Source organism: Lathamus discolor, chromosome 5 (assembly GCF_037157495.1).
Source record: "Lathamus discolor isolate bLatDis1 chromosome 5, bLatDis1.hap1, whole genome shotgun sequence".
Taxonomy (NCBI): domain Eukaryota; kingdom Metazoa; phylum Chordata; class Aves; order Psittaciformes; family Psittacidae; genus Lathamus; species Lathamus discolor.
Window position 1 is genome coordinate 90,970,671 of NC_088888.1, and position 25,157 is coordinate 90,995,827.

The 25,157-nt window shown below is 41.4% G+C and overlaps 1 protein-coding gene across 2 annotated transcripts in view; it reads left to right on the forward strand.

Moving 5' to 3' along the window:
* Positions 1-1,508: 1,508 nt before the first annotated feature.
* Positions 1,509-25,157, forward strand: part of TDRP (testis development related protein) — a 29,387-nt gene continuing 5,738 nt past the window's right edge. The window contains exons 1-2 of one of the 2 annotated variants that reach the window (XM_065681546.1): positions 1,509-2,037; positions 15,619-15,678. In XM_065681546.1, coding sequence (XP_065537618.1) covers positions 1,915-2,037; positions 15,619-15,678 — 183 coding nt within the window. In that variant the 5' untranslated portion in view covers positions 1,509-1,914. The remainder of the gene's footprint in view (positions 2,038-15,618; positions 15,679-25,157) is intronic. The other variant, XM_065681547.1, reaches the window with a different exon arrangement.

Below are 25,157 nucleotides of genomic sequence, written 5' to 3' on the forward strand. Positions count from 1 at the left end.
ATAGGCTTTTCCAGTCCTTCAAATACTTGTGCACTTGCTTTATGCACATCAATATAATTTTGCAAAGCTCATTTTCAAGACCGAGGTCTAAAACTGAATTGGTGTAAATTCCATGATTTCAGGTTCAAGTGAAGTGAATGTGTCTTTGTGCAGTTAGGTAATAAATTATAGTTAGCTACACAGCATTCCTAAGCCATTACAGAAATCCTTAATCAGTACAGAAGCGAGATTATAGTTGAAGCCATAATGCCTCTGAAGTTCGTGGTTATGGATTAGGGTGTTTTATTACAGAAAAAGTGGTGGTTTTTTCATTGATTTGTAAACTTTGACTCTGTGGGTGTCCATATGCCACTGACAGGGAAGCTACTCCCCTTAGGCACGGGTGGCACACGGAGCAATCGGCCTGTGGGAGCTGGCCTTCCAGCCCTGGGGTCAGCTCTTTTCTGGCTTAGCAGGTAGGAGCACATTGAAGCTGAAAACACCCTCAGCAAAGCATTGCTGTGGCTAAATTGCTGTTGTGTGGCCCCGGAGCAGATCAGGCAATCAAAGAAGACTTGAGGTTCTTTCTTGAGGGATGCTTGAGGGTTATGGCTTTTCATTAAATCACAGTAATGTTAAGCAAGCAGAACAACCAAAAATGTCTTTTTAGTATACTTCCATGGTTCTTTGGGCACCTAACCTTAACTGCGTGTTGATTATGGATAAATGAGTGCCTGGGTGGGGACTTTTTATGAAAAAGTATGGTAGCACATAGAATCATGGAATCACTGAATGGCTAGGGTTGGAAAGGATGTTAAGATCATCTCGTTCCAACCCCTCTGCCACATGCAGGGACGCCTTCCACTAGACCAGATTGCTCGAAGCCGTTGAAGCCATTGCCATTTCCATCTGTTTGAAACCAGGCCTGTTGGAAATACCAGGTGGTACATGGGTATTAAGTCTGTATCGTTCAGCCACTGAACTGGGACACACTGGACTCCAGCCGGACGCACCAGGCTGTTCTGCCCTGGCTGCAGGGCTCCGTGCGGCGAGGGGGGAGGGAAGGGGAAGACGTGTGGTGCCTGTCTCGGCCCAGCTGCGAGGCGTAGCTGAGAAGCCTGCCTTTCCTGGGGTGCACCACGCCGGGCCGGGCCGGGGAGGGCTCGGCGGCTACTCCTGGGCCACCTAAGGGGGTGTCGGGCCGCCCCCGGCGTCGTGCGGGTACCGCTGCCCCAGCACCACGGACAGGCCCGAGTGCACCTCAGAGCACCCCGCGCCGATATTCCGCGGTCACCGCTGCCCGGGCAGCGCCGTCCGCACTACCCGGCACGCTACGGCCCCTCTTCGGCGGGACCTTGCTCCTGGGGTCCTTCCCGTGCCCGCACAGGGCTGCGGGGGCTCTTCTGCGGGGCGAGTCCCGGGGGGCTGCCAGGGCCCGGCCGTAAGGGAGGGCCGACCCCCGCCCGAGGCCGGCGCTGTCCGAGCTCGGCCGGCGCCGCGCCGGTTGCCGGGGTGACGGGGAAGCCCCCTCCCTCCCTTCTTGCCCCCGCCCCGCAAACATGGCAGCGCGGCAGCGGTGGGAGGCGGCCCGCGCGGGGAGCGGCTGCAGGTGAGGAGCGGCACAGCCGGGGGACGCGACCCCGCCGCCGCGGGCGGGATCCTCCTCACGCCCGGCTCCCCGGAGCTGCCAGGCCGGGTGGCGGGGCCCGGGCCGCTAGCAGGCCGGCGGGCGAGGCGTTCGCAGGGGGCGGGCTCCCGGCACCGCCAGGCAGCGCTCCTCCTTCCCTCCAGCCCCGGGAGCCCCCGGCCGGGTGACAGCCCTTCCGAGCCGCGCCGCGCCGCCCCGGCCGGGGCCGCGAAGGCATCGCCCTCTCCTTCCTGGCCCCGTCGCCGCCGGGACGAAGGGAGGCGAGAGCCGTCACCTCCGCGCCCGCCATGTGGAAGCTCAACAAGAGCAGCAAAGTTCTGCTGGACGACTCGCCCGAGGAGGAGGAGACGCGTCCCCGCGGCCCGCCGCCCGCCGCCGCCTGCGCCGCCGCCGCCTTTGCGGGCCCCCAGGTAGGAGCGCGGAGCCCGGCGGCGGGTGGGGGCGGCCGGCGGCGGCGGCGGAGCCCTGCGGTGGCCGGGGAGGGGTCGCGAGGCTCGGCCCCGCGCCGTACTCCCGCTGCTTTCCCCTACGGCTGCATGAGTAATCACTTTTCCCCCCGCTGGATGTGCCGGCAGCCTGGCCGTGGCTGGAGAACGGGGTGCTTGCGCGCGGCGTGCAACTGTCACCCCATAATTCGGGGTGCTCGCTGGTCTGTCCTGCCCTGTTTTCCTCCAGCAGCCGGCCTCCGGCACTGCTGAGACTCGCTGTCCTTCATTCCAGCGGCTTCATACCGCAGGGTACTTTCTCTCCCAGCCCTGGGCAGGGGCTCCGCAACCCATCTGTTAAGCACAATACATTAAACGGGGATTTGCAAGAACGTGAACTTCATTTGCAGATGTGTGCGTGTTTGTGTGAAGCGCTGGTGTTTTGGCAGGATTGCTTTTTCTATAGTCTCCGTAGTGGTACTTGGCTATCTTTAAATAGCCGTAATCTTATTCGAAAGCTTTCATTCTTAAATGATGTTAAATATCAGCAGTGACCTTCCCACAGTACTGGTTGCCTAATAAATACAGCCTGATAAGGAGGGTATCGGTTGAGTATCAGGCAAAACGGCTAAAAGAATTTTTGTTGACTTGCCTTCAAAAACTTAACAACAAGTAGGCGTCAATCCAGCTCGGGAGCCTGTTACATGGGCCAGTACTGCTTTGTTGCCGAACTGATCTTCTGTTGCCACAGAGTATCCGTAGATGTAAGAGAAGTTGCAGGAGACCTGCATATCTGGCACAAGCGGTTGCTCCGGGCCACAAACTGGTGAGGTTTGTATTCAAAAGAATGTATAAAAACCCACCTAGCTTCCCGCCCTATGGCTGTCCTACACTCCAGCTCTTCCAAGCAAGGTAGGCATCTGGATAATCTACCTTCTTGAGTTTCTAGTTGATAGCTGCTATGGGTTGTCAGCATGTGTGGCAGCTGCTTCTCCCAGTTGCAGCTGTTATTCCCTCCATCTTCCAGTGAGCAAACTCACCAGTCTGCTCCCTAGTCCTGCTTTGCACTGTCCTTTTCCCTGCACAGTTTGCATTAGAGCTCTAGCTGTTGCTACTTGTTTGAAAGCAGCTGTCACATGGATTCATATGGATGATTAGGATCTTCTCCTGTGAGAGTGGAAGAACAGATGCTAACTTTGGAGACCTCCTTTAGGGAATGAAGAGGGATTGTGGTGTTGGAGGCCACCTGAAGTATCTCCCATAAACTCTCATACAACATCTAGCCTCTCTCTACTACAGTTCCTATCTTCAGGTGCTTGGAAGCTTCCACTGCTTTCACTAAGCTGCTGGCTTTTGCTATCTACAGCCCTCCTAGACTTGCCAACCTCCCGAAACCTCCCTGCACACCAAAGGTTAGCTTCCCACTGAAAGTAAATTAGTTAAATTAGTTAGTAAATCCCACTGTTGCTCTTTATCGCAAGCACTCCAAACCCTCTTTGAGGCTCCTTGACCTTAGCCTCCCAGTCAGAAAATGGTTCTTCAGAATCATTTCTTATCCTGACAATTCTCCCATCCTTTACTTTATTAACAAGAGGTTGGTTGGGTTTTTTTTCTTTTGCTTGTTTGTTGATTTAGTGTGGGGTTTTTTTATATTTTTTTTCCTTTTATTTGGGTTTGGGGTTTTGTTTGTTTGTTTGTTTTTGTCCTGTCCAATTGTATTTACTGTCTTGGGCCTCTGTTCCATTAGCAGCAGTCTCAATTTACAGTGGTGATGACAATAATTTCTGGTGCAAATTATTTGCAATTTTCCTAAATCTTAAGAAAATTCCTTTCCAACTCCCTCAATGTCTATTACCAATGGCACTGGAAAATAAAATTTGTTGGTTTTGTGTTGGAGGAGGCAGGGGAAAACCAAATTATTCTAAGGTGCTAAATGAAATATTAAGATAAAGGATTTGGAAAAGTTAGAGAGGTTGTATTGTAGTTTGCAAAGAAAGTGGAGACCATGAGCTATTAGTTGTTTTGTCTGTTAAAGTCAAGAATATTGGATAACTGAGGGGAAAAAAAACCCAAACCAATAAACCCAACCCCTCCCCTCAAAATATTTAAATTAGTAGTTATCTTAGAGTTTAGGTACACTTTAAGAAAGGGTAGACTATATGGAAAACTATGGCCATTTGATTGTCATTGTTATACTTGTGATCTATCAAAGGCAGCTTCTAGGTCAGCCGTAGGTATAGTATGTCTAAAACATGGCTTGGACAGGTGTCAAGGAGAAAGCGTGAGGTGCTTGTTCCACTTGTTACAGCTGATTCATTTCTAGGACCTTCCTTTTCATCTTTGACATCTTTGAGGTTTAATCAGAACCTGGTTTTGCTCCCAATAAAATGACTGCAAGAGAGTGAAATCCAGTAATGTGTAGGGGAATTTGGTAATCATCTGCATTTTGCTGCTGCTGTGTCCTGACCTGAGTTGTCCAGACCCTTGATTTTGGAGGACAGTAGCACCACCAGAGCTTGGAGGAGTGAGGGGCATTTCTCTTGGTACCTTAGCTATACATGAGAAAGTTTCAGTCTTCCTCAGCCTCTGCTCTGTTTAAGCTGTCATGGTACAGCCTGCTTAAACTGTGAATGGAGGATTACCTCATCAAGAGGAACAGAATCCAGGGCTTCCCTAATTTTCTGTCTTGAAAGCCAAAATCCAGATAATTTGAGTGTTTTTTAGTAAATTAAGAAACCCCAGCATTAGATTTCATGCAGAAGTCTACTGTTAGATTTAATTTCCTCTAGATTCTTTTCCGATACATCATTTGGTGAAAAAGATGAACCACAGTCATCACATTTTTACTTTGATTTGCAATATGTTGTTTTCCTCAACAGCTATATTGTGTCCTTATTTTCATTTTTAATGGGCAAATGGGAAGAGAATCCTTAAGCTTGCGCCATTCAAGCTATAAATAATGCTGAAAATTTCTACTTCAAAAGAAAGAAATGGATAGTCACATCTGTGCCATTAAAACAGACCATGTTGAAAGTGTTCCAGAGTAATGAGATGTTGATGCTACAAGCTGTTTCTTTAAAGCTGAGGAGTGAAGGAGTTCTCACTGTGCATCCTAATAATTAGGACATTGCAGGAACAGACAACAACAAAGAGCTAGGCTACTATAAGTTAAAAAAAACCCAAACCCCAAGAAACAACAGCCCAAAGCACCCTTTGTTACTCTACAGACATTTTAATCATCTTAGATATGAAGCCTGATGGGGGCTTACTCAAGCAGACATTCGCATTTGTAGGATGTTGTAATTCTTAAATAGAAAAGCTTAGGCCTGAAAAGAGAAGTTTTGACAGTTCTGGTTCTGTGGAATACAAAATGGTTTGATTTTGTTCCAGGGGAGAACAAAAACAAATTTTAGAACATGAAAATTGCAATGGGAGGGAATTGTCAGCCTCTGGCCACTTTTTAGCAAAAGTTCCTGCATACATGCAAGTGCTTTGAATTGTTAACACTTAAAACAGTAAGGTGTTTCCTGAGATAAGAAAGACAAGTAAATTTTGCAACAGTACTTGTGTAAATAAATGTGTGGATTATTGTATATTTTTATTTTTTTTTTTTTTAGACCAGACAGTTTTAGTCTGAATCTCAGAAGTTAATTTTAATTTATGCTTTGAAGCAGAAATAGTTGTTAATTCATGCAATGGAGGTGCTTTAATGGCTGAAGTTACAATTAATATATGAAGGCAACTTAACACGCACAAATAATACACGTTATGAAACGAAATTAATGTGCCTTTTGCGTGTGTGCGTGTCTCTCAAAATATGCTAGAAATGTGCAGTGATGCACGCCAAACTTGCATTCGGTTTGTAATATAGTCATTATGTTTCAAACTGTAGTTATATTTTTGGGAAAGGAAAAAGGTTGAGTTTTGGCTTCTGCAAGGCGATGTTGTGGCACTCATGCGAAGTTCTCCATGCAGTCCTGGTATCATCTCATCAGTCCTCAGAGATGTCAATGCTGTGTCAATATTGCACGTAGCTCTGATGTAAAATGGTACTCAACTTCAAAATACATCTGTATATTAGGTTGTTAGGCTGATATATTATCTAATGCACAACTTTATCTTTCATGTAAAAATATTTCAGATCCTTAGCCTTGATCTGTTTCCCTGATAGTATTTTTTGTTATGTTCAAAGAGAATATGTTTAAAAGTATGTTTTATGCTGAATTTTGTTTAGACTTGCTCACTGGATGTTTTAAAGTTGGCTATATAGAATTTTAGTTAGCTATTTTAATGAAGATGTTTAAGTCTTTGGTACAATTTTAATACTGGCTTTCATCTTGGAATGAGTCGAACTCAGACAGGCCCTGCAGGAATGGATGGGAGCTGAGCAGCATTTCTTATGTTCTACTAATACGTTGAATGAGGGTGTTTTTTAATTAAAAAATAAAGCAGTCAGTGTTAATCCAGCCTAATGCCTTTCCTTCATTTTCTAACCATTTCAGTGTCTCAGGCTCTGTCTGCAGTACTTTTGTAATTCCTTCATACCTTCTTTCTGCTAGCCTGTTTTTTCCTTTCATCAGAGTTGTTCTTGTGACATTTCAGTGACATTTTCCTGGCTAAAATCCATCACCTGTATTCTGTCATCAGTCTTGAGCATTAGATTGTGGGACTGACAGCAGAGACTTTCCTGAGCCCTCCCTTGGCCTGCCTTTCTTGTTTTTCCTCCTTCTTGTCACATTCATCTTTCAGCAGCTTCTCAAGTGGGTCCTGTTTCTTTCTTACAGTCTTCCTTGAGATTTGCAGAGCTGACTGTGTCTTTTGGGGCTTTAGGCTTTCTTCTTTTTAATCCTTTTCATTTCTGAGGTGCTTCACTTCCTCATTTATACCATCATCTTTGCACAGTTGACCTGGATCAGATCTTCTCACCTCTTATCCTCTTGCTGTGGGTTTATTCTGACTCTTAGAAGTCCTACAAAGCTCTTACTGTATGGCTGGTCTCCAGCTATAGGCAACATCAGTATCTCTTTCTTTCAGTCAAGCATGTAAGCTGGAGGTTGTCAGTGGTTTTTATCTGTTGTGCAAAAGAGAATTTGTGTCTGATACTTTACTGCTGTTTCCTCTATAAAGTCCAAGTTTGTTTTTTTTTCTTGTTTATAACATTATTATTTGTCTTTCTGTCTAGACAGCAGAAATTCTCATGCAGACCCTCACTTCCCATCTTGATGGTGATTACTTCCTCTGCAGCTCCTAATACTTACGCTGCATTTCCCCATCCCCTAGTCCGTGCAAATCCCATAGCTGAATGTTGTTGCTTATGGCATGAAGTTTAAGCCCTCCTCATCTTTTGATTTCCATTTCTTCAGCTGGCCTCCCTTTGTTTAAGGAAATTTACATTTAAATCTCTGTTCTTGCTTTCAAGGTTTTCCTTAGTACATCCCCTTCCCCTCCCCCATTTGTCATTTTTATCACTTGTTGTATCTTTCCTCGACCCAGTTCTGCTTTACCAGCTCCGACTGCCTCAGTTTGTCATGAGCCATGGCTATCTTCTCCAGTCTAATACAGTTATCCCCTTTTACTGATCCACAAACCCACTATCTTCTCCACATAACTGCTCGAGATCCACTTTCTCTAAACTATTTGTTGTGTCTTCATGGAGGCTTGCAAGGTGTTTTGGAGCCATATTCTCTTAGCAGTGCTGGACTTGCTATTATTTATATACGAGCTAAAAAATGTGCTCTTTGAAAAAGAATTAATCTTTTATATCACATTAATTCTTTGCTGGCAAAATAGGTTTATATATTTTTTTTTCTTGCTTTGATAGAAACTGTTTGCCAGATTGCATGAGGACATCTGTAACATAAATAGAGTTATTAGAAGTTACTGAACACATTGCCAGGTAGACTATCTTTTAGTTCTGTCATCATCAGAGATACATTACCAACAAGTTTTGCCACTGGTTCTTTGTGAAGAGCTCCAGGATGGGTCTGTGTGAATACTATAACCAAAAATAATGTGTTCAACCTGCTTTGCAGAATTTATACTATGAAAATATTGCCATTACTCATGCAAGTACTTTTAAAGATACATAATTTAACTGCAAATGCCATGACTGAATAAAAATTGTATGTCAGGTACTATCTTTTGAGTTAGCATCTGTTGGTTTGTTTTCTGGATCAGAAAAAAGCAAATACTAACTTCCTAGTATGAATAAGTTGCTAAAAATAATTGTCAGATTTTTCAGTCAGAAATCTCATAAAAATTGAAAACTTAGCTACAATATTTGGATTACTGCAGCAACTAAAGTAAAATCAATTATTTGACTTTTTTATTTCATCATTGACACCGGTGGTATTTTGATCTTAATATAGGTGTTTCCATTTCTTGAAACGTATTTGAAAGATTGTACATTGGGTAAAACTAAATTCTTAATGAACTGAGCTTTTTAATTTTTTTTAAGGTGCTTAATCTTTAGTAAAATTCTCCCAAAAATATTTCAGAGAAGCCAAGTCTGCATAAGATATATTATAACCACTTACTACGGAGATGCACAATAATGTGAACAAGTATTAGAATAACCTCATGTATTGATATAGAAACAGAGAGCACTGGAATCTGGTGTTCTGATGTTTCTCTTTGTAATGCCAATAAAATGCAGAACTACAAAAGTATTCTTATGTAAATACTTACATTCTGAAATTAATCTTCTCCAGTATGTTTGCCCATTTGTATCAATTGACAGTAAAAATATGGAAATAATTTAGTCTATTTTAAAATGTAGTGGAATGTGAAGCAATAACTGAAGTGGTTGAATAGAACAAAATTTTTAAAAATGCTAAATGAGTTCTTGACAGCTGTGGATGCTGAAGGAAAGAGCATCATCTTAATTTTGATTTATTCAGTATTAATACTAATTTGAAAGGTGTAAACATATGAAATCTGTTTTTCATCTTCCAGTTGGTCTCTTGAATAATAGGTACTTAAAAAAGATTAGGGCCTGGAAGACAGAAACATTTTTAAATTCATTGGATGTGTTATTGGCTGTATCTGAAATAGTGGTCCAGACTTTTAAAGTCAGTGGTCTGATGAATTATATTTTAGAAGCATGTTTCAAAATTGGTGTTGTCTACTCAGTATATCCCAAGATGAAAGTGTAATGCTTTAACATACTTAGATTTTTACATTTTTATAGAATCATAGAATCATAGAATAGTTAGGGTTGGAAAGGACCTCAAGATCATCTAGTTCCAACCCCCCGTAATGGACAGGGACATCTCACACTAAACCATCCCACCCAAGGCTCATCCAACCTGGCCTTGAACACCGCCAGGGATGGAGCACTCACAACCTCCCTGGGCAACCAATTCCAGTGTCTCACCACCCTAACAGGAAAGAATTTCCTCCTTATATCCAATTTAAAATCATAGAGTGGTTTGGATTAGGAGGGACATTAAAGATCATCTAGTTCCAAACTCCTGCCACAGGCAGGGCCACCTTCCACTAGACCAGGTTGCTCCAAGTCCTGTTCAGTCTGGCCTTGAACACTTCTAGGGATGACACATCCACAACTTCTCTGGGTAACATGTTCCAGTGTCTCACCATCCTCATAGTAAAGAATTTCTTCCTAATGTCTAATTTATGGACAATACATTTTCAGTTTTGCCCAAGGCTGGCAGAAGAAATATTCAGGATAGGAGTCACTGTCACTATTTAGTCATAGTGCTGTTTAAAATGGCTTATTGTCATAATGTAGATGGTTTAAGTGTAGTGAGCAGTCTGGAGTGGAAAAGTATTTTCTATGAAAGAGAAAAGTGAGTTTAAAATACTGAAATGGTCTTGAGCATGAGCAGACTTCAGAAGTGCCTAGGTTAACATTTTTCATTGATGATAGTAATAGGAAATTTTCAGTTTACACCATCTGCCCTGATGTCTAGTTTGGTTTAGTTAATTGCTTTAGGGACATAAAAGTGGAAGACTGAGATCTAGCAGTAGATGAAATACTGACAAGACTAATGAAATAATCTTGATTTCAGTCAAAGCTGCCTCTACCAGAAGGAAGCAGAGGCAATTCACAGTTTAGCATGGAGTTATGTTTGCTGGACTCATAACCTCGTGTCCCAGAAGAAAGCTAGGTATGACTGCGTAATGCATCCTCTATTTGTTAAAATTGCAAACTTTGTTTTTCCTCAAAGAGCATGTTAAGTTTTGTGTGAGTATTCAGGTATAGTTCAGCTTTATTTTTAAGTAATGTTAAAAGAAAAGTTGAAAATAGTATACTGGTTTCAGTGCCCATTTATATTTGATCACTGCTGCCTGAATTTCTTGACTTAGAAAGCATATGGTCACACATTGATCTTTTCCAGGTGTGTATTATAGGTGCAATGAAGAAAACACTTATCTTCAGCTGATAACTTTCTTCTCATCCATGTTTTAGAGCATTTTGCACTGGTTTTGATTCAGTTCTAAAATTAGGCAGAGTGACATCTGCTCATTTCATTTGACGTTACAGCAAGATCCTACTCAAACTCAAGGAAAAGGTTTCTTTTGTTAGCTGTATTTTAAGATGGTGATCTGGCAGTGTGATCTCTTCCGAATCTGTGCTGTTTCTGGCCAGGCTGTGTATATATAGTTGTTCAACTGTTTGGTTTGTAATCAGTGTTTTGGGACTCTTTCCAGTTTCAGAGGTTAACTTTCAGGTTTGTGTTTTCCTGAGTTTGTTTTTATTTAATTTTTTTTAACCTACCTCTCTCCTATTTCTAAGTTACTTCATGAGGTTTGTGGGATACTGGGAATTATGTTACATTCTACCCTGGATTGTATCTCTTGAGGTGGTGTTTGTTTTGGGGTTTTTCCCACTTAAATGATACATTTGTGGTTCATAATCTAATTTTCACTTACAGGCATGATAACCTAGACTTTAAATTACACTCAGTCCTTGATGGGATGTGATGATAGGCAGAGAGGATGTAATAGGTCAGTATAAGGGCAAGAATTTGTACCTAAAGGACCTACGCTTTTAATAATAGCTTGTTTACTCTTACTTGTGCTTGGCTTTGACAGCTAGTGCGTGTACAATAGGAAGGTTCCACAACTGGGTAGGGAAAATCAATAATACACCATTTTATGTACTATAGCAAAAGAAGGGCATGCAGGGTGAGGTGATGCTATTATTTGCCTTAACACTTTGATGTCCAGTGTTTCTTATCTTGGCCTGAATTATGAAAGTGAATGATCTAAAGAGACTAATTAATTACTTTACCACAAAGGAAGCTGAGGGAAGTAGATTACAATTTTGATCTCTGTACAAAAAGGTTTGTGTGCTAGTTGAATTAATCCCTTGAGTACCTTATGGTTTGCAGTATGTCCAACAAAAGGGCACTTGTTTCCCTATGAAAACACACTGTGCATACCAACCTTCCCCTGCCAGAACTGGAGGGCTATTCAAGTTGCTGATCAGCATTTCCCACTAGTGTTAGCATTTATTCATCTGTTAGTTACTAAATACTGTAGTGTGCTCTATGTTTTTCTTTTAAGTTGAAGTAAAAAATGAACTGTAAACTGCCCAGACTAAAATACATTGAAATAATTTGTAAGTGTTGAAGGTCAGCATGTTAGGCAGCATGATAAAGAAAACTCGCCTTCATTCTTTATGTGTAGCTGTACAGTAGATTGCCCCCTTAATAAGATTTGAAAAACCAAATCGTAGCCTCCCTCATCTCAGAATGGTAACAGAAGTAGAGAATATGCATTGGAAGAGGGTGTACTAATGTGTATCACTAAAACATGTAGATTATTCTGTGGGTAACAAGTGAAGGTGGGTGGTATATGACCTCTTGCCTTTTCTCCTTGACTCTTCCCAGCAAGGACATGGAACGTGAAAATGAACATCACAAGCAGAATTACTGTTGTCCAAGTCTCATTTTCTTAGGCAGCGTATCTTAAAAGGATACTATGGATACATGATAGGTCTTCTGCTCCAAAAAATGCATTTTAGGTATTGCGTTCACACCAGTTGCTTTCTTGAGGGTTTCATATCTTTTAATCTTTGTATTTTGTATCTTTCAACTTTGTGTTGTCTTACTACCAGCCTCTGCTGCACAAGCGTAGTTGCTGCAGACTGTCTCATTCCTTATGAGGCTGCACCTTGTATGACCAAGAGAAGCAGCCCTGTATTAGCACAGAAACAGAGCCCTAGTTGTCACATTTTTAAAGCAAATTACTACTTCTTTTTGTCATCTACATATTGTGAATTGCATCTTTTACCAACAATGATAATCACATTTTATTATGCTGGCATTATAGTATGAGATGCTCATTGCCTCTCTCGGTTTTCCCCTATAAATTTTCACTGTGAAAGTTGCTTCACGCTCTTACTTCATTGTGCTCTGGCTTGCTAGAGGCTGTATGCTTTCACACGTCCATTTTTTCTTTTCTTTGTAGTACAGCATGAAGTCTCTGTGTGCTTTCATATTCTTATTATCCTTCTTAAGATATTTGGAGAGCTGGAAGGATTAAAATGAGAGGTGCTATGGCTTTGGGAGGTACCAACAGTATCTTGTGTGTTCTGGAGATGATATTGTTGGTTTTTGAAATGGTAGCTCTGCCAGCTCTGAATGTCTGAGATGAATTATCCTCTTACCATGCTTCCCCTTGAGGCTTTTCTAGTTCTTGCTTCCCTCCCCCCCCCCCTTTTTTTTTCCCCTTTTTTTTTTTTTTTGCTTTTATCTTCTTGGAAAGATTTGGACGGATGAAGTGTTCTCTAGCTTTCACCCTGTGTCCAAGCAGAGGTGCCATCGTGTTAAGTCTAAAGCTTTGCAACTTAATCATAGAATCATAGAATAGTTAGGGTTGGAAAGGACCTCAAGATCATCTAGTTCCAACCCCCATGCCATAGGCGGGGACACCTCACACTAAACCATCCCACACAAGGCTTCATCCAACCTGGCCTTGAACACTGGAGCACTCACAACCTCCCTGGGCAACCCATTCCAGTGCCTCACCACCCTAACAGGAAAGAATTTCCTCCTTATATCCAATCTAAACTTCCCCTGTTTAAGTTTTAACCCATTACCCCTTGTCCTGTCACTACAGTCCCTGACGAAGAGTCCCTCCCCAGCATCCCTGTAGGCCCCCTTCAGATACTGGAAGGCTGCTATGAGGTCTCCACGCAGCCTTCTCTTCTCCAGCCTGAACAGCCCCAACTTCTTCAGCCTGTCTTCACACGGGAGGTGCTCCAGTCCCCTGATCATCCTCGTGGCCCTCCTCTGGACTTGTTCAAGCAGTTCCATGTCCTTTTTATGTTGAGGACACCAGAACTGCACACAATACTCCAGGTGAGGTCTCACAAGAGCAGAGTAGATGGGCAGGATCACCTCTTTTGACCTGCTGGTCATGCTCCTTTTGATGCAGCCCAGGATACGTTTGGCTTTCTGGGCTGCGAGCGCACACTGCCGGCTCATGTCCTCTTCTTTGCCCAGTCTGTAGCTGTGCCTGGGATTGCTCCAACCCAGGTGTAGGACCTTGAACTTGTCATGGTTGAACTTCATAAGGTTGGCATCAGCCCACCTCACAAGTGTGTCAAGGTCCCTCTGGATGGCATCCCTTCCCTCCAGCATACCAACCGGACCACACAGCTTGGTGTCATCGGCAAACTTGCTGAGGGTGCACTCAATCCCACTGTCCATGTCAGCGATGAAGATGTTAAACAAGACTGGTCCCAACACCGATCCCTGAGGGACACCACTCGTTACCGGTCTCCAACCAGACATCGAGCCATTGACCACAACTCTTTGTGTGCGGCCATCCAGCCAGTTCTTTATCCACTGAGTGTTCCATCCATCAAATTGGTATCTCTCCAATGTAGAGAGAAGGATGTTGTGTGGGACAGTGTCAAACGCTTTGCACAAGTCAAAAGTTTGAGAGCTAACAGTTGAGGAGAAACAAGAAAACTTCTGAAATGGTATGTGTGTGGGTTTCTGTCTAAAGCATTGCCAGTGATTCCCTTAAAGTGAAAGAAATTAAAGAGAGAAAAGGGGGGGGGGGCTTAATTTAACCTAATTTAGAGAAGATCTTAGCTCTTTCTTTTTTGGTATCCCATCTACAATAATATCCTCCGTTGAAGACTGCTAACCAAAATCCGGAAGTTAAATAACTTGTTAAGATTCACAGGAAGTAATAGTCTCATTTTGGATAATAGGAGTTCCTGACTTTGTGTTCTGCCCCAACATGTAAAGCTATCTATCTACAGATTACTTCAACATATACTTATTACTGAACTATAGTGTGTTGGTCTTTACTGGAACAGGTTGCCCAGGGGGGTTGTGAAGTCTCCTACACTGGAGATATTCAAGGCCCGCCTGGACAAGTTCCTGTGTGATGTACTGTAGGTTACCCTGCTCTTGCAGGGGGGTTGGACTAGATGATCTTTTTAGGTCCCTTCCAACCCTTGGGATTCTGTGTGTGATTCTGTGTGTAACGCTATCCTTGTCCCTTATATAACATAAAGTATTGCCTATAAAGTAAGTGGAACCATTAATAAATAAATAAAAAAATAAAAATATTTTTGAAATATTAAGAAATAAATATAATAAAAAAAAAAAGCATGGGATTTGAAGCCTTTTGCTCAAGACAAAGCTCTGGGCCCCCACATGACTAGAAATATCTAATGCTTCTCATGCTGACTTTCTCACTTCTTTCTGATGCTGTTAGCAAAGTGAAGGAGCTACATGGTAATGTGTAGGAGCTGGGATACTATGTGTTTTGGTTCAGTTATAGATAGCTGGCCTTGTTTTGTACTTGGGGACTGTTTGCATTTGCAGTTATATGTAAAGCAAAAAAACAAAGTAGCATTTTTCTTATGAAAGCACAGGGTGAAGAAAGTGAAAATTACGTAATTTCTGTATGCTATGCCCCACTTCTGTATCTTTCTTTAGCCTCTAAAGTACTCCTGACACTGATCTTACCTGCGCAGTCTTGAGAAGAACATTGATAGTAATAGAATGGCCTGAGTGTACTAAGACGCCAGCTTAATTTAAAGATGGACAGAAATGCTACCCTATGGAGTTCCCTTCAAGAGCATCTCTACTACTCTGGTTTTCTTCAGAAATCTTCAGTTTCAAATGGAGGGGAAAGGATGTGGGCCGAAGTCTGTCCTTGATTTCAGTAAATGTAATGCTTCCTCTCCCCCCAGCCTACAGAGACTGTGTAGACCATCCCCCAGTATGGTGTTCAGAAAATCGGTGTAGATATTTTATTTTTAATTGTATTAAAATTTTTATGATGGTGTTTTCCTGATCTCTCTTTGGGGTGTGGGGTTTGTGGTTTTGTAAGGGTTTGGTTTTGGTCTTTGCATCTGATGCAACATTTTTCATCATTCAAAGTGTATTTTTGTTCACTTTTCCAATTTTAGTAGTGTTCACTTAGTTTTTCATTGTGATCACATTTTGTCAAATTTCTTTTATGATGGGCTGAACAGAACAAAAGCATTTATGAATACTCTAAAATGTGTCACTGCTAATTGTCCAACCAAAACTGACTGTGGGCCTTTTTTGTCTTTATCCTTTTTTTGAGAATAAAGACCAGTTTCTTCATGATGAAGTTTCATCTTCAGTGTCACAACTTGCAACAAAGGTAAATACATGTTCTTTGGAAGTGTAATACTTTATATGTATTTTTCAGTCAATGGATATTAGGAAGTTACCTGTTTTTACAGCCTGATTAAGGAGTATATTTATGTTCTTCACTGATGATTTTATAATTAAGTACGGTCCTTGGTTGTGGAATTCTCATTGAAATAGTATCAGCAGTGCAGTATTAGCTAGAAAGCTGCCTTGTTTCCTTTCATTAATGGGAAGGGGAAGGTATCTTAATTATTTTCTTCCCCATGATAGATATTAAAACAGAAAATGAAAATAAGATGCCACAGGAATAACTGAAGTCTAAGGAAGCACTAAACTTTAGCTGTAGCCAACAATGAAAACATGAAAAGTAGAAGAGACTTGGGTTATTTATTCCATTCTGTGAAGCTCAGCTGGCTCTCTGACCACAAGAGGTTAAGGACTTTATCTCGTATCACTTTCAGAAAAGAAAAGTAGGCATTCAAGTTAATTTTTTTTTTTTTTACCTTGATATGCATCCAGGATTTTTTTTTTAATGTTCTTAAATACATGAGTAGAAGATGAAAGAACTGGAAGTTGTTACGATATGCTAGAGCTTGTTTTGAAATTCCATAGGTAAAGAGAAAAGCATTTAAAAATAGGTTCATTAGTGTAATAGGATACTTTACATTAATATGTATAAACTGAACATCTGTCTCTGTTACTTCTTTTTGTTCTACTTCAGCTGCAGTATGATTTTCACTGAAAATAGAAGTCAGATTGTACTATACCTTTTCCTTTTTAGAAGAAATGCATTATTTTTTTATGAAAACATAAATTATGTTGGATGATGAATGTTTAGGAAACGAATTCTAAAAGTAATCTCTTTTATATGGAAATATTTCTGGCCTTTACTTAGTCATTCAGGAAGGCTTGCAAAGAGTGTGTCTCGACTTTAAAAAGTTACTAGGCAGACCACTGAGCTGTGGTATTTTTATGTTTTAAAGTAAAGTCCTCTTGTCTTAAAAATGTATTCACAAGAAAGTACCTTCTTCTTCTCACCTTTTTTTTCTGTATTGTTTTTCTGAAAGCACTTTTGTATTTTATTTGGTTGTTCTGTCATCTTAGAAGTTGTCAGCACAGTGATATTCTAGAAATTCCAAAATCTTTCATATGTTAATAGAAGACCGATGAATTATATGTGTGGCCTTTTCAGTATGCATGTCTTGGATAAAATAGTTTTCATGTTTAAGCAGTATGGGGAAGAACAACAAAGTTCTTGAAGAAAATGGCAGTGGATGAAAGGTATGTCTGCCCCTTTACGGAGACAGCCTTCCTGGTTTCTTAAAGCCTGAGTTTTAAGGTAGTCATGATGCCCATTTGCAGAGGAAAGACTTTGGCCTAGATTTGGAGGTGCAAAAGTGGGAGCTAGCCCTAATGGCTAGACGTGGAGGTTTGAAAATAGCCTTAATTTCTGCTCATGCAGGAAGCTGCCCAGCAAGGACAGGCTAACCACAGTGCTGATTTTTTTTTTTTCTAGTTCCTTCACAGCTCTCTTGAAAGGCTGGTATAGCTGGTTACAAAGCCTCAGGACATCTCTAAGTGAGGAACTGTGACCCCCCTAGTGGTGCTCTGCAAAATAGAGAGATTTGAAACCCATCCTCATGGTGTGTCTGGCCCTTTGGCCTCTGCAAAGCTAATCTTGGGGGTCTCACCTGCATTCTGAGTTAAAAGTACAGCAGAGACTACATCTACAGGAGTCATTAGGCCAGCTTTTGAGAAGATAAAGAGAATTTTGAGAAACAAAATACATCATTTTAGTCATGAAATTGGAGATGCTGGGACATTCTGGTAGGGCCAGATTCTGGAGTTTCAACTTACGCGCACCACAGAATAGAGTTACTGTTGGTGTGCACACCAGTGGCTGGTTGAGAAATCCCCTCTCAAATGCTTTGATATCTGGAAGACAAATTTTTTTTTGGGGGGGGGAGGAGGTGGTGTTTTTTACCTTTCTGTTGTTTAAATTCTTGCATGTTAGCAATAGGTTTCCTATAATGTGGGAACAAGCTGATCGGTGTTTTTTTTATTACAAACCACTTAGTTGTAACTTCGTTGAGCTGTGAGGTGTATATAGATGGAAAATTCTGTGTCTATATTTTAGGTTGGTTTTTTTCAGGGGGAGGAAGGAGGGAAGCTGTAGAACAAGCAACTGTTTCTTCTCAGTCAAGGTCAAGAGGAAAATCCATTCTTTTTGTTTACTTTTATAAAGAAAATTCTGTAAGTGATTTGTGGAGTGCTGCTGCTTTGCTGGAGGGTTTTGATTCACCAGTTGTCGATCCTCTGTGAAAATACTTGTGAAGCTCTGCTAACACTTGGCGAAAATATAAATCTCTGGAAATCTCATTTCATACATGCTGAGCAGTGACTTTTTAGGGATTAGCTGCTTAAGTGCACAATGGCATTAACCATGCTGATTCTCACTGCAGGTATACAGCAAGAATCCCCTGTAATTTCTCTTTTTGGTTGCCAAGACTGTTATGTGGCTTGTTCTAGCCCACAGAGAATGACTTCTGTGCTTCAGAGACCTCTTGGCCTGGCAGTTGGGAAGTAAGAAAGTCTAACAGGAATATACTGAAAGTACTGGTACCCACGCATAAAGCAGTACGATTTTAGTCAGAGTAGAATTCAAACTTACTTGAATCTCTTGCTTTGAAATGTAGACAGTTTGTCTTGTGCCTGTAACATGGTGTCCCAAATCCTTGCTGTTATTCTTTGACTTGATTGGATCCTGTGGGGTTTTTGTTTGTTTGTTTTCTTTCCCCATAATACGGTGTTTGTGTATATTAACCACATCCACCTGATGGACAGATTTAGCTGTTTTCAGTTAAATTTACATCTAGTCTTCCTCCTTAGTTTATGTTTGTCTGTATCTACATGATATTTTGTGCAATGTGCTTTAAAAATTTGCTTTTAGGACTGATCTGCTTTAGTTTACACTCAACTGTTAGTATTCCTTGTTCATTGCATTTTAACCTAATTTTCCATGAACCTTCTTGCCCCCAATAGAGCTCTAATAATGAACTATGTACATTTGACAGTAAAATTACCTGAAAAGTCTTCTTAGTGACGCTTTACTGTTTGCCAGTAGACTCTTTGACTTTCATTGCTTGTTTGCCTAGTATAGGAAGCTGAATGTCCTATAAAGTATTGGAATTTGTTGATGTGGTGAAAAATGGTACATCTAAAGTAATTTTTGGTAATAATACGTTTCAGTTCTGTAGGAGACTTCCAATTTAAGAGGAGCTGTCCCTTTCTGGGGTAGTTTATAAAGTAAAATGTATATGTATATATATAAAGTAAAATGTCAATAGACACTTTGTTCCCTGTTTTAGCTAAAGAAAGAAAAACTGTAGTCAACATATATATAATTTACGTACTGTTGATTCACTTTAATACAGGTAAAAAATGCAGAGAAGTCTTACTATAAAGCTTGAGCTTACAGAGTGAAACTCTAGGGGAAGCCATACTGTATGTACTAAGACATGTATGGAAGAAAGTGAATAGATGGCTGCAACTTCCAGAGGGTGCTTGAGCTGGCACAGTAGTTGTTGCTACAAAAAGGTACTATTGCCCCTCACTTCCACATTCTTTGGTGACTGACTCTGACATCTTTTATGAGCTGATTCTTATCGCAAACCCAAAAGAATGCAAAAATGAATGTGTTAAATTTTTGCTGGCTTAGCGAGTTAGACTTTCTTTTCACATCATCACAGAAGTACAAAACGGTAGGGTAAGGAAGGCAGTATTAATGTGAGCAGGTGATGGACTGGATTGACCTTTTTCAGCAGCAAAACCAGATCTGTCACCTTGTGAGACTTCTCTCTGGGAATCTGCCTGACAGATGGGCACAAATACTGAAGAACTGGCAAAGCAGAGGGATGGGTAGCGAGGGGGAGAAACAGCAGACTAGGGATACAGACTGCATCATTTACATGATGTTCTAGAAGTGACTACTTGTACTCCCAGCATCAGAAGATACGCTAATTAAATGGCAGCTTTCTCATGGTGGAGAAAGAGTACTTCATAAACTGGAATTTCCTCTACTGAAGGGTAAGAATCTATGCTCTAGGCTTGAGCTTTTTAGGTGCCTGTTGGTACAGACGATGATGATGGTTTTTCAGTAGTCTGTAAGTTGATGGATTAATATATGTGCGTGCGGTTTCACTTCTGCTGATCCTTTTAGGTGATTGCAACATGGCATTGTGCAGTGTGGATTTTCACAATCTGAAATGGAAGGTATGGGAGAGACCTTATTAATGGCTGTTCTGATGGGCATACTCTATGCTCTCGCAAACTGGTATGAAACCAGTGTGTAACCCTACATCACGGAATACTGAAATGGCATTTTGAGAAGTTTCTGCCTTGTTTCTCATTGGCATTTTGGAAAAATTGTAGATTGCAGCATTCAACCTGGTCCTCTAAATGTTTTGACTTTCTAACATCTGATATAACAAATCTAGTCCTTCTTAATAGTGCTCTTTTCTTGGGTGCAAACTGAGATAGAAGAATTATCACTTAAACATCAAAAAATGTTTTCACCATGAGGGCAGCGAAGCCCTGGAACAGGTTGGCCAGAGAGGTTGTGGATTCTCCAGCTGTAGAGACACTCAAAACCTGGCTGTATGTGATCCTTGGCAATCTGCTCAAGCTGACCCTGCTTTGGGCAGTATGGTTGAGCAGTATGGTCTCCGGAGGTCCTTCCAGCTGTAAAGACTCTGTGGGTCTGTGAACTTTGGATGTTGAATTATTTCTTCTTCCACTGCCACATGGAAAAACACTTTAAAGGTTTGAGGATACAAGCTAGTCAGTTATGTATATAAACTTAGGAGTAGTACTTTTGTGTAAACAGTTCCATCATAAAAATGAAATACAGAACTTTAGCAAGTGGCTTGATGCTTTACACCATACCAGTACTGTATTTTCATACTTTCCATAACTTTCCAATCTCTTTACATAAAATAAATCTCCAGTGTGGTGAGTAGTCAGCTTACCAAAACATCATCTCTTCTTTACTTACTGACCTTTCTTGGACATCCATTTCAAGTAAGCTAATTGGTCTGGGGTCTGGGTGTTTCTCCATGTGCTCTGTAAGAATGTAAGAAATTCTCTGAATCAAGGCACTGGCCCGTCTGCTCTGGCAGTCTATTTTTGGCTGTGGCAGCGCGAGATGCTGCTCAAGGAAGAGCGCAGCTTGGCTAGTCTCTAGGTCCTCTTTCCCTAACATCAAGAATCATTGTTTTGAGGTATTGGAGGGTGCATCCCTCTAAACAGAGGGTATCTATTTATGGATCTGCTGTCTGAATTCACTTAATCCTTTTTTGTGATGGTTCCCAGCAGTTTCTGGCTATGCAGCTGCTGCATGTCAAAATGATGGTTTTAGAGAATGGTGACTTGAAAATCTCGTTCCTGACCTGTACCTCCCAGCAGATACGTTTGTAGCTGTTCCAGCTGCATTGGTGGTGGTTGTGCTTGTCAGAAGGCTAAAAGTCTTTCAGGGACACTGAAAGGAGATACAGAAATACAGCAGACTGTTTTGAGAGATTTGTTTTTTTTTTAGTGCATGACAAAGTTATGTGACAGCTGTAGTCGCAAAGATTGTTGCTGTAAACAGTAGTTAGAAAAAAGCTTATGGAAGTGTGAAATAAATATTTGACCTCCTCTTTTGTTGACGGTTTATATTCTTAAGTATTGTACCACTGGGAAGACTATCAAGAGTGAGTTGTTCTCTCCTTTTCAGTTGAGTGAAAAGATGCTTCAGAAGAGCCGTGCTGGTGTGGTAGGCAGAGGTCCTGGTTTTACTCTTGCATTTATGGGGTTTCTTTCAGACTAGTACATTTAATATGCAATAGGCTTTATGCAATGAGGTTTATCAGATATTAGCAAAATATGGTCTGCTTAGACATTGATGCTCTTATGTGGATGAACCTGGCAGTGCTTGGTTTGGAAACCCCAAATAAATACACAGTGGAAGTATGTCTTAAAGGTTTAGCATACATTTCCCTTAAGGACTAGTTGAGAGAAGAATATACCAGTTAGAATCTGCTACGTGGTTATTACCCTTGTATATACGTACCGAATGCCATGGATCCATTGTGGGCCTACTTATGGAAATAAGGAATAGTACAATAGGAACATACATATTTAAAAAGGACATGGAACTGCTGGAACAAGTCCAGAGGAGGGCCACGAGGATGATCAGGGGACTGGGGCACCTCCCGTATGAAGACAGGCTGAGGAAGTTGGGGCTGTTCAGCCTGGAGAAGAGACGGCTGCATGGGGACCTAATAGCAGCCTTCCAGTATCTGAAGGGGGCCTATAGGGATGCTGGGGAGGGACTCCTCGTCAGGGACTGTAGTGACAGGACAAGGGGTAATGGGTTAACACTTAAACAGGGGACGTTTAGATTGGATATAAGGAGGAAATTCTTTCCTGTTAGGGTGGTGAGGCACTGGAATGGGTTGCCCAGGGAGGTTGTGAGTGCTCCATCCCTGGCAGTGTTCAAGGCCAGGTTGGATGAAGCCTTGGGTGACATGGTTTAGTGTGAGGTGTCCCCGCCCATGGCAGGGGGGTTGGAACTAGATGATCTGGAGGTCCTTTCCAACCCTAACTATTCTATGATTCTATGATGCTATATTGATTTACGTGCAGGGAGAAAGAGTGCAGAGCTTGTCAATTTTATCTGGAGACCTGCACATACTATCTGCCTGGTGCTGAATAGAACTCCTCTAATAATTGTTCTTAAAGATATCTGTTAGTCAACATCAGGCTTAAAAACTAAAAATATCTGAAGTTAAAAATATGGAAAGCTTGTGGCAAGATATTAACAGGATTTTATTATGAGATGGTTTTGATGGGGTTTGTTTGTTTTTCTGGCTGGAGGATTGCTTGGGTGTCCGAAACACTGCAGCAGATGTTGGAGTTGTATCAGTGAAGTATGCATGAGGTTCTAGATTAAAAGGAAGTGTATGGGTAGGTATATTTTTTTTACACTGAGTCTTTTTCTACACTAAGTGTATGCATGAATGCTTCTCTCCAAATAGTCTTACATCAATGCTGTTCTATAAAGGCACATATAATTTAAAATAAACGAGTTCTCTGTAACAAGTTGCTGTCTGAAAAACAGTAACAAGGTGTTTATTTGTTGTTAGGGGCCTTTTTGTTTGTTTGGTTGGGTTTTTGTTGTTGTTGCTGGCTATTTGTTTTGGTTTGGTTTTCATCTGCAGATTTATTATGTGTCAGTGGCTTGATGAAACATCATTAGTGAAGAAAGACATGCTTAGGTATAAATTAGATCATTGAGGTATATTTGGGCCTTTTTCCAGTTTAAAGGCCTAAATGATTTAAGCAGTAAGAATTATGTGCTGCTTTTAACTGCAGGTTTGCCTACAGTAGCAAATGTTCCTTCCCAAAAGGCCTGAAATAGAGTTTCAGTAAGAGAACAGAATATGAAGTGTTTTTTAACAGATGAAAAGCTAAGTGCTTTCTAGAGTTTCTTCTTTGTTTTTTCTTTCTTTCTTTCTTTAAACAGATGATTTCTGCAGGTAACTTCTTGGACATTCTTCCTGTTTCTGAAAGTTTGTTGTGGATGAAGTGCCTTGCAGTGAAGCAAAGCCAAATTGGAGTTACAAATCCTCACGTTAGACTTGTTACAGAATTTAACCAAACAACAAAACCAGATAATGGGATTAGGCCTTGATTGAGGGTTTAGACCATTATTTACACCACAGAAGCATTAAATTTGAGTACTGCCTGAAGGGGCTGGTAGTTTAAGCACAAGAATTTTGTATAGCAAGGTATCACAAGCAACTCGTGGAGTTCTGTTCTATGTCGTTGACAGTACCAGTCTTCTGTGAGATGGGTATGGTGAGTCTGCCACAGGGACACCAAGTTGAAGTTCACTGCTTACATATTCTTAACTTAATAAAAAATAAACATTAAATTAAACGTAAGGGTTTGCTTATTATAATCTGCACTCACTTTATTCTCATAGTGAAAAAAATATATATAGAAACTGTTGCTTTTCTTGTGAAGCCATGAGGAATGCTGTGGGTTACGGTAAGATTAGGCATGAGTTTAGGAGGAGGTGAGCAGAGCAGTCAAGATAGGCCTGGGTTGTGGTGAACCTAGCTCTCATGTACCTAGTCTGTCAGTATCCGGTGAACAAGAGCTGGAAATTATTCTCAGCTTGCTCAGCCTTCCATCTTCAGAGTTCTGCAGAGCTTTGCCAAAAGATGGATACATGTTTGTATCTAACCAAAGTGAAACCGAGTCTGTGTCAGACCCTCCTCCTAATCCTAAAATGGACCTGCTATTTCTTCGGAGTCAGATCAGCCGAGGTGGTTCAGGTGTGAGTAGGAAAGGTGGGTGAGAAGTGAAGGTACAGGACATAGTGAAACAGGAGAACAAGAGATGGAAATACTCATGACTAACGTGATAACAAGGGTGCTGGTTTACTCCTGTGGTAGAGGTTGTGGGTTTCTGAAGAGTGAGGGGTTAGCAGTAACACTATATTCCTGTTGGGTGTTTGTGCTCAATTTGCAGGTGATATTTCACACGTTTGTGTGGTGTACCATTTATAAACTGTAATAAATTAAAATGTAAATGTCAAATTGATACAATATGCACCAATAAGTTCTTCAAAAAGAATGAAGCATAATAATAGGTGATGAATGAGCCTTCCCTCGTGCTGGCAACTACAATTTTGTTTGGATTATTTATTATACTTCATAAGATATTGTTGTATTTTGTAATGTAATCAAGTACCACTGACAGACTGTCATGCTGCCATTCTTACTAGACCCTGCTTGATAGAACAGCAACTTTCATATTCATGTGTTCAGCATGCATGCATGCATTTCTATTAGAGTCCCTAAGTGTGCTGTGTGAATAAAAACCCCAACACCTATTCTTTCCACTGTGGGGAGAGCAAATCAAACCTCTAACAAAATTGAAAAGGTAATTTATGCTACATGTTTAGTGGTTGCAGTAAATTTAGACAATTAACACACTGTATTTAGACAAATTTACACACTGTAGCGCACCTGTGCCAAGTGTTACATGTTATTGGTGAGCCAGTGCTCTTGGGGTTTTTGCTTGCAAGGCCAGAAGATGTAGTTTTGGTGAGTTGAAAATAGGAGTGTTGAGTAAAAAGCAGGTTCAATCTTAAAAGTTTCATAATTCAGCCCTGTCTGTTGTGGCCCTTTCTAGCACTGTTTGTTTTATTTGTCTAGTGCAGCTCCTTAGCCTGTTTCCTAAGCTGCCTAGGTTCACTTCCTTGCAGTCATATACTAAAATGGAGCCAGCAGCTTGTGCCTGCAGAATAGCATCCAGGAGCCCAGCTGTCCTCACTGACATCACTAGCGAGCCTCTGCAAACCAGCAAGGTTTTACTCTGCTCAGCAGGAAAGAGCTCTTGCTGCCGTTAACCCAGCCTGTTCTTTGGCCAACCTCTGCA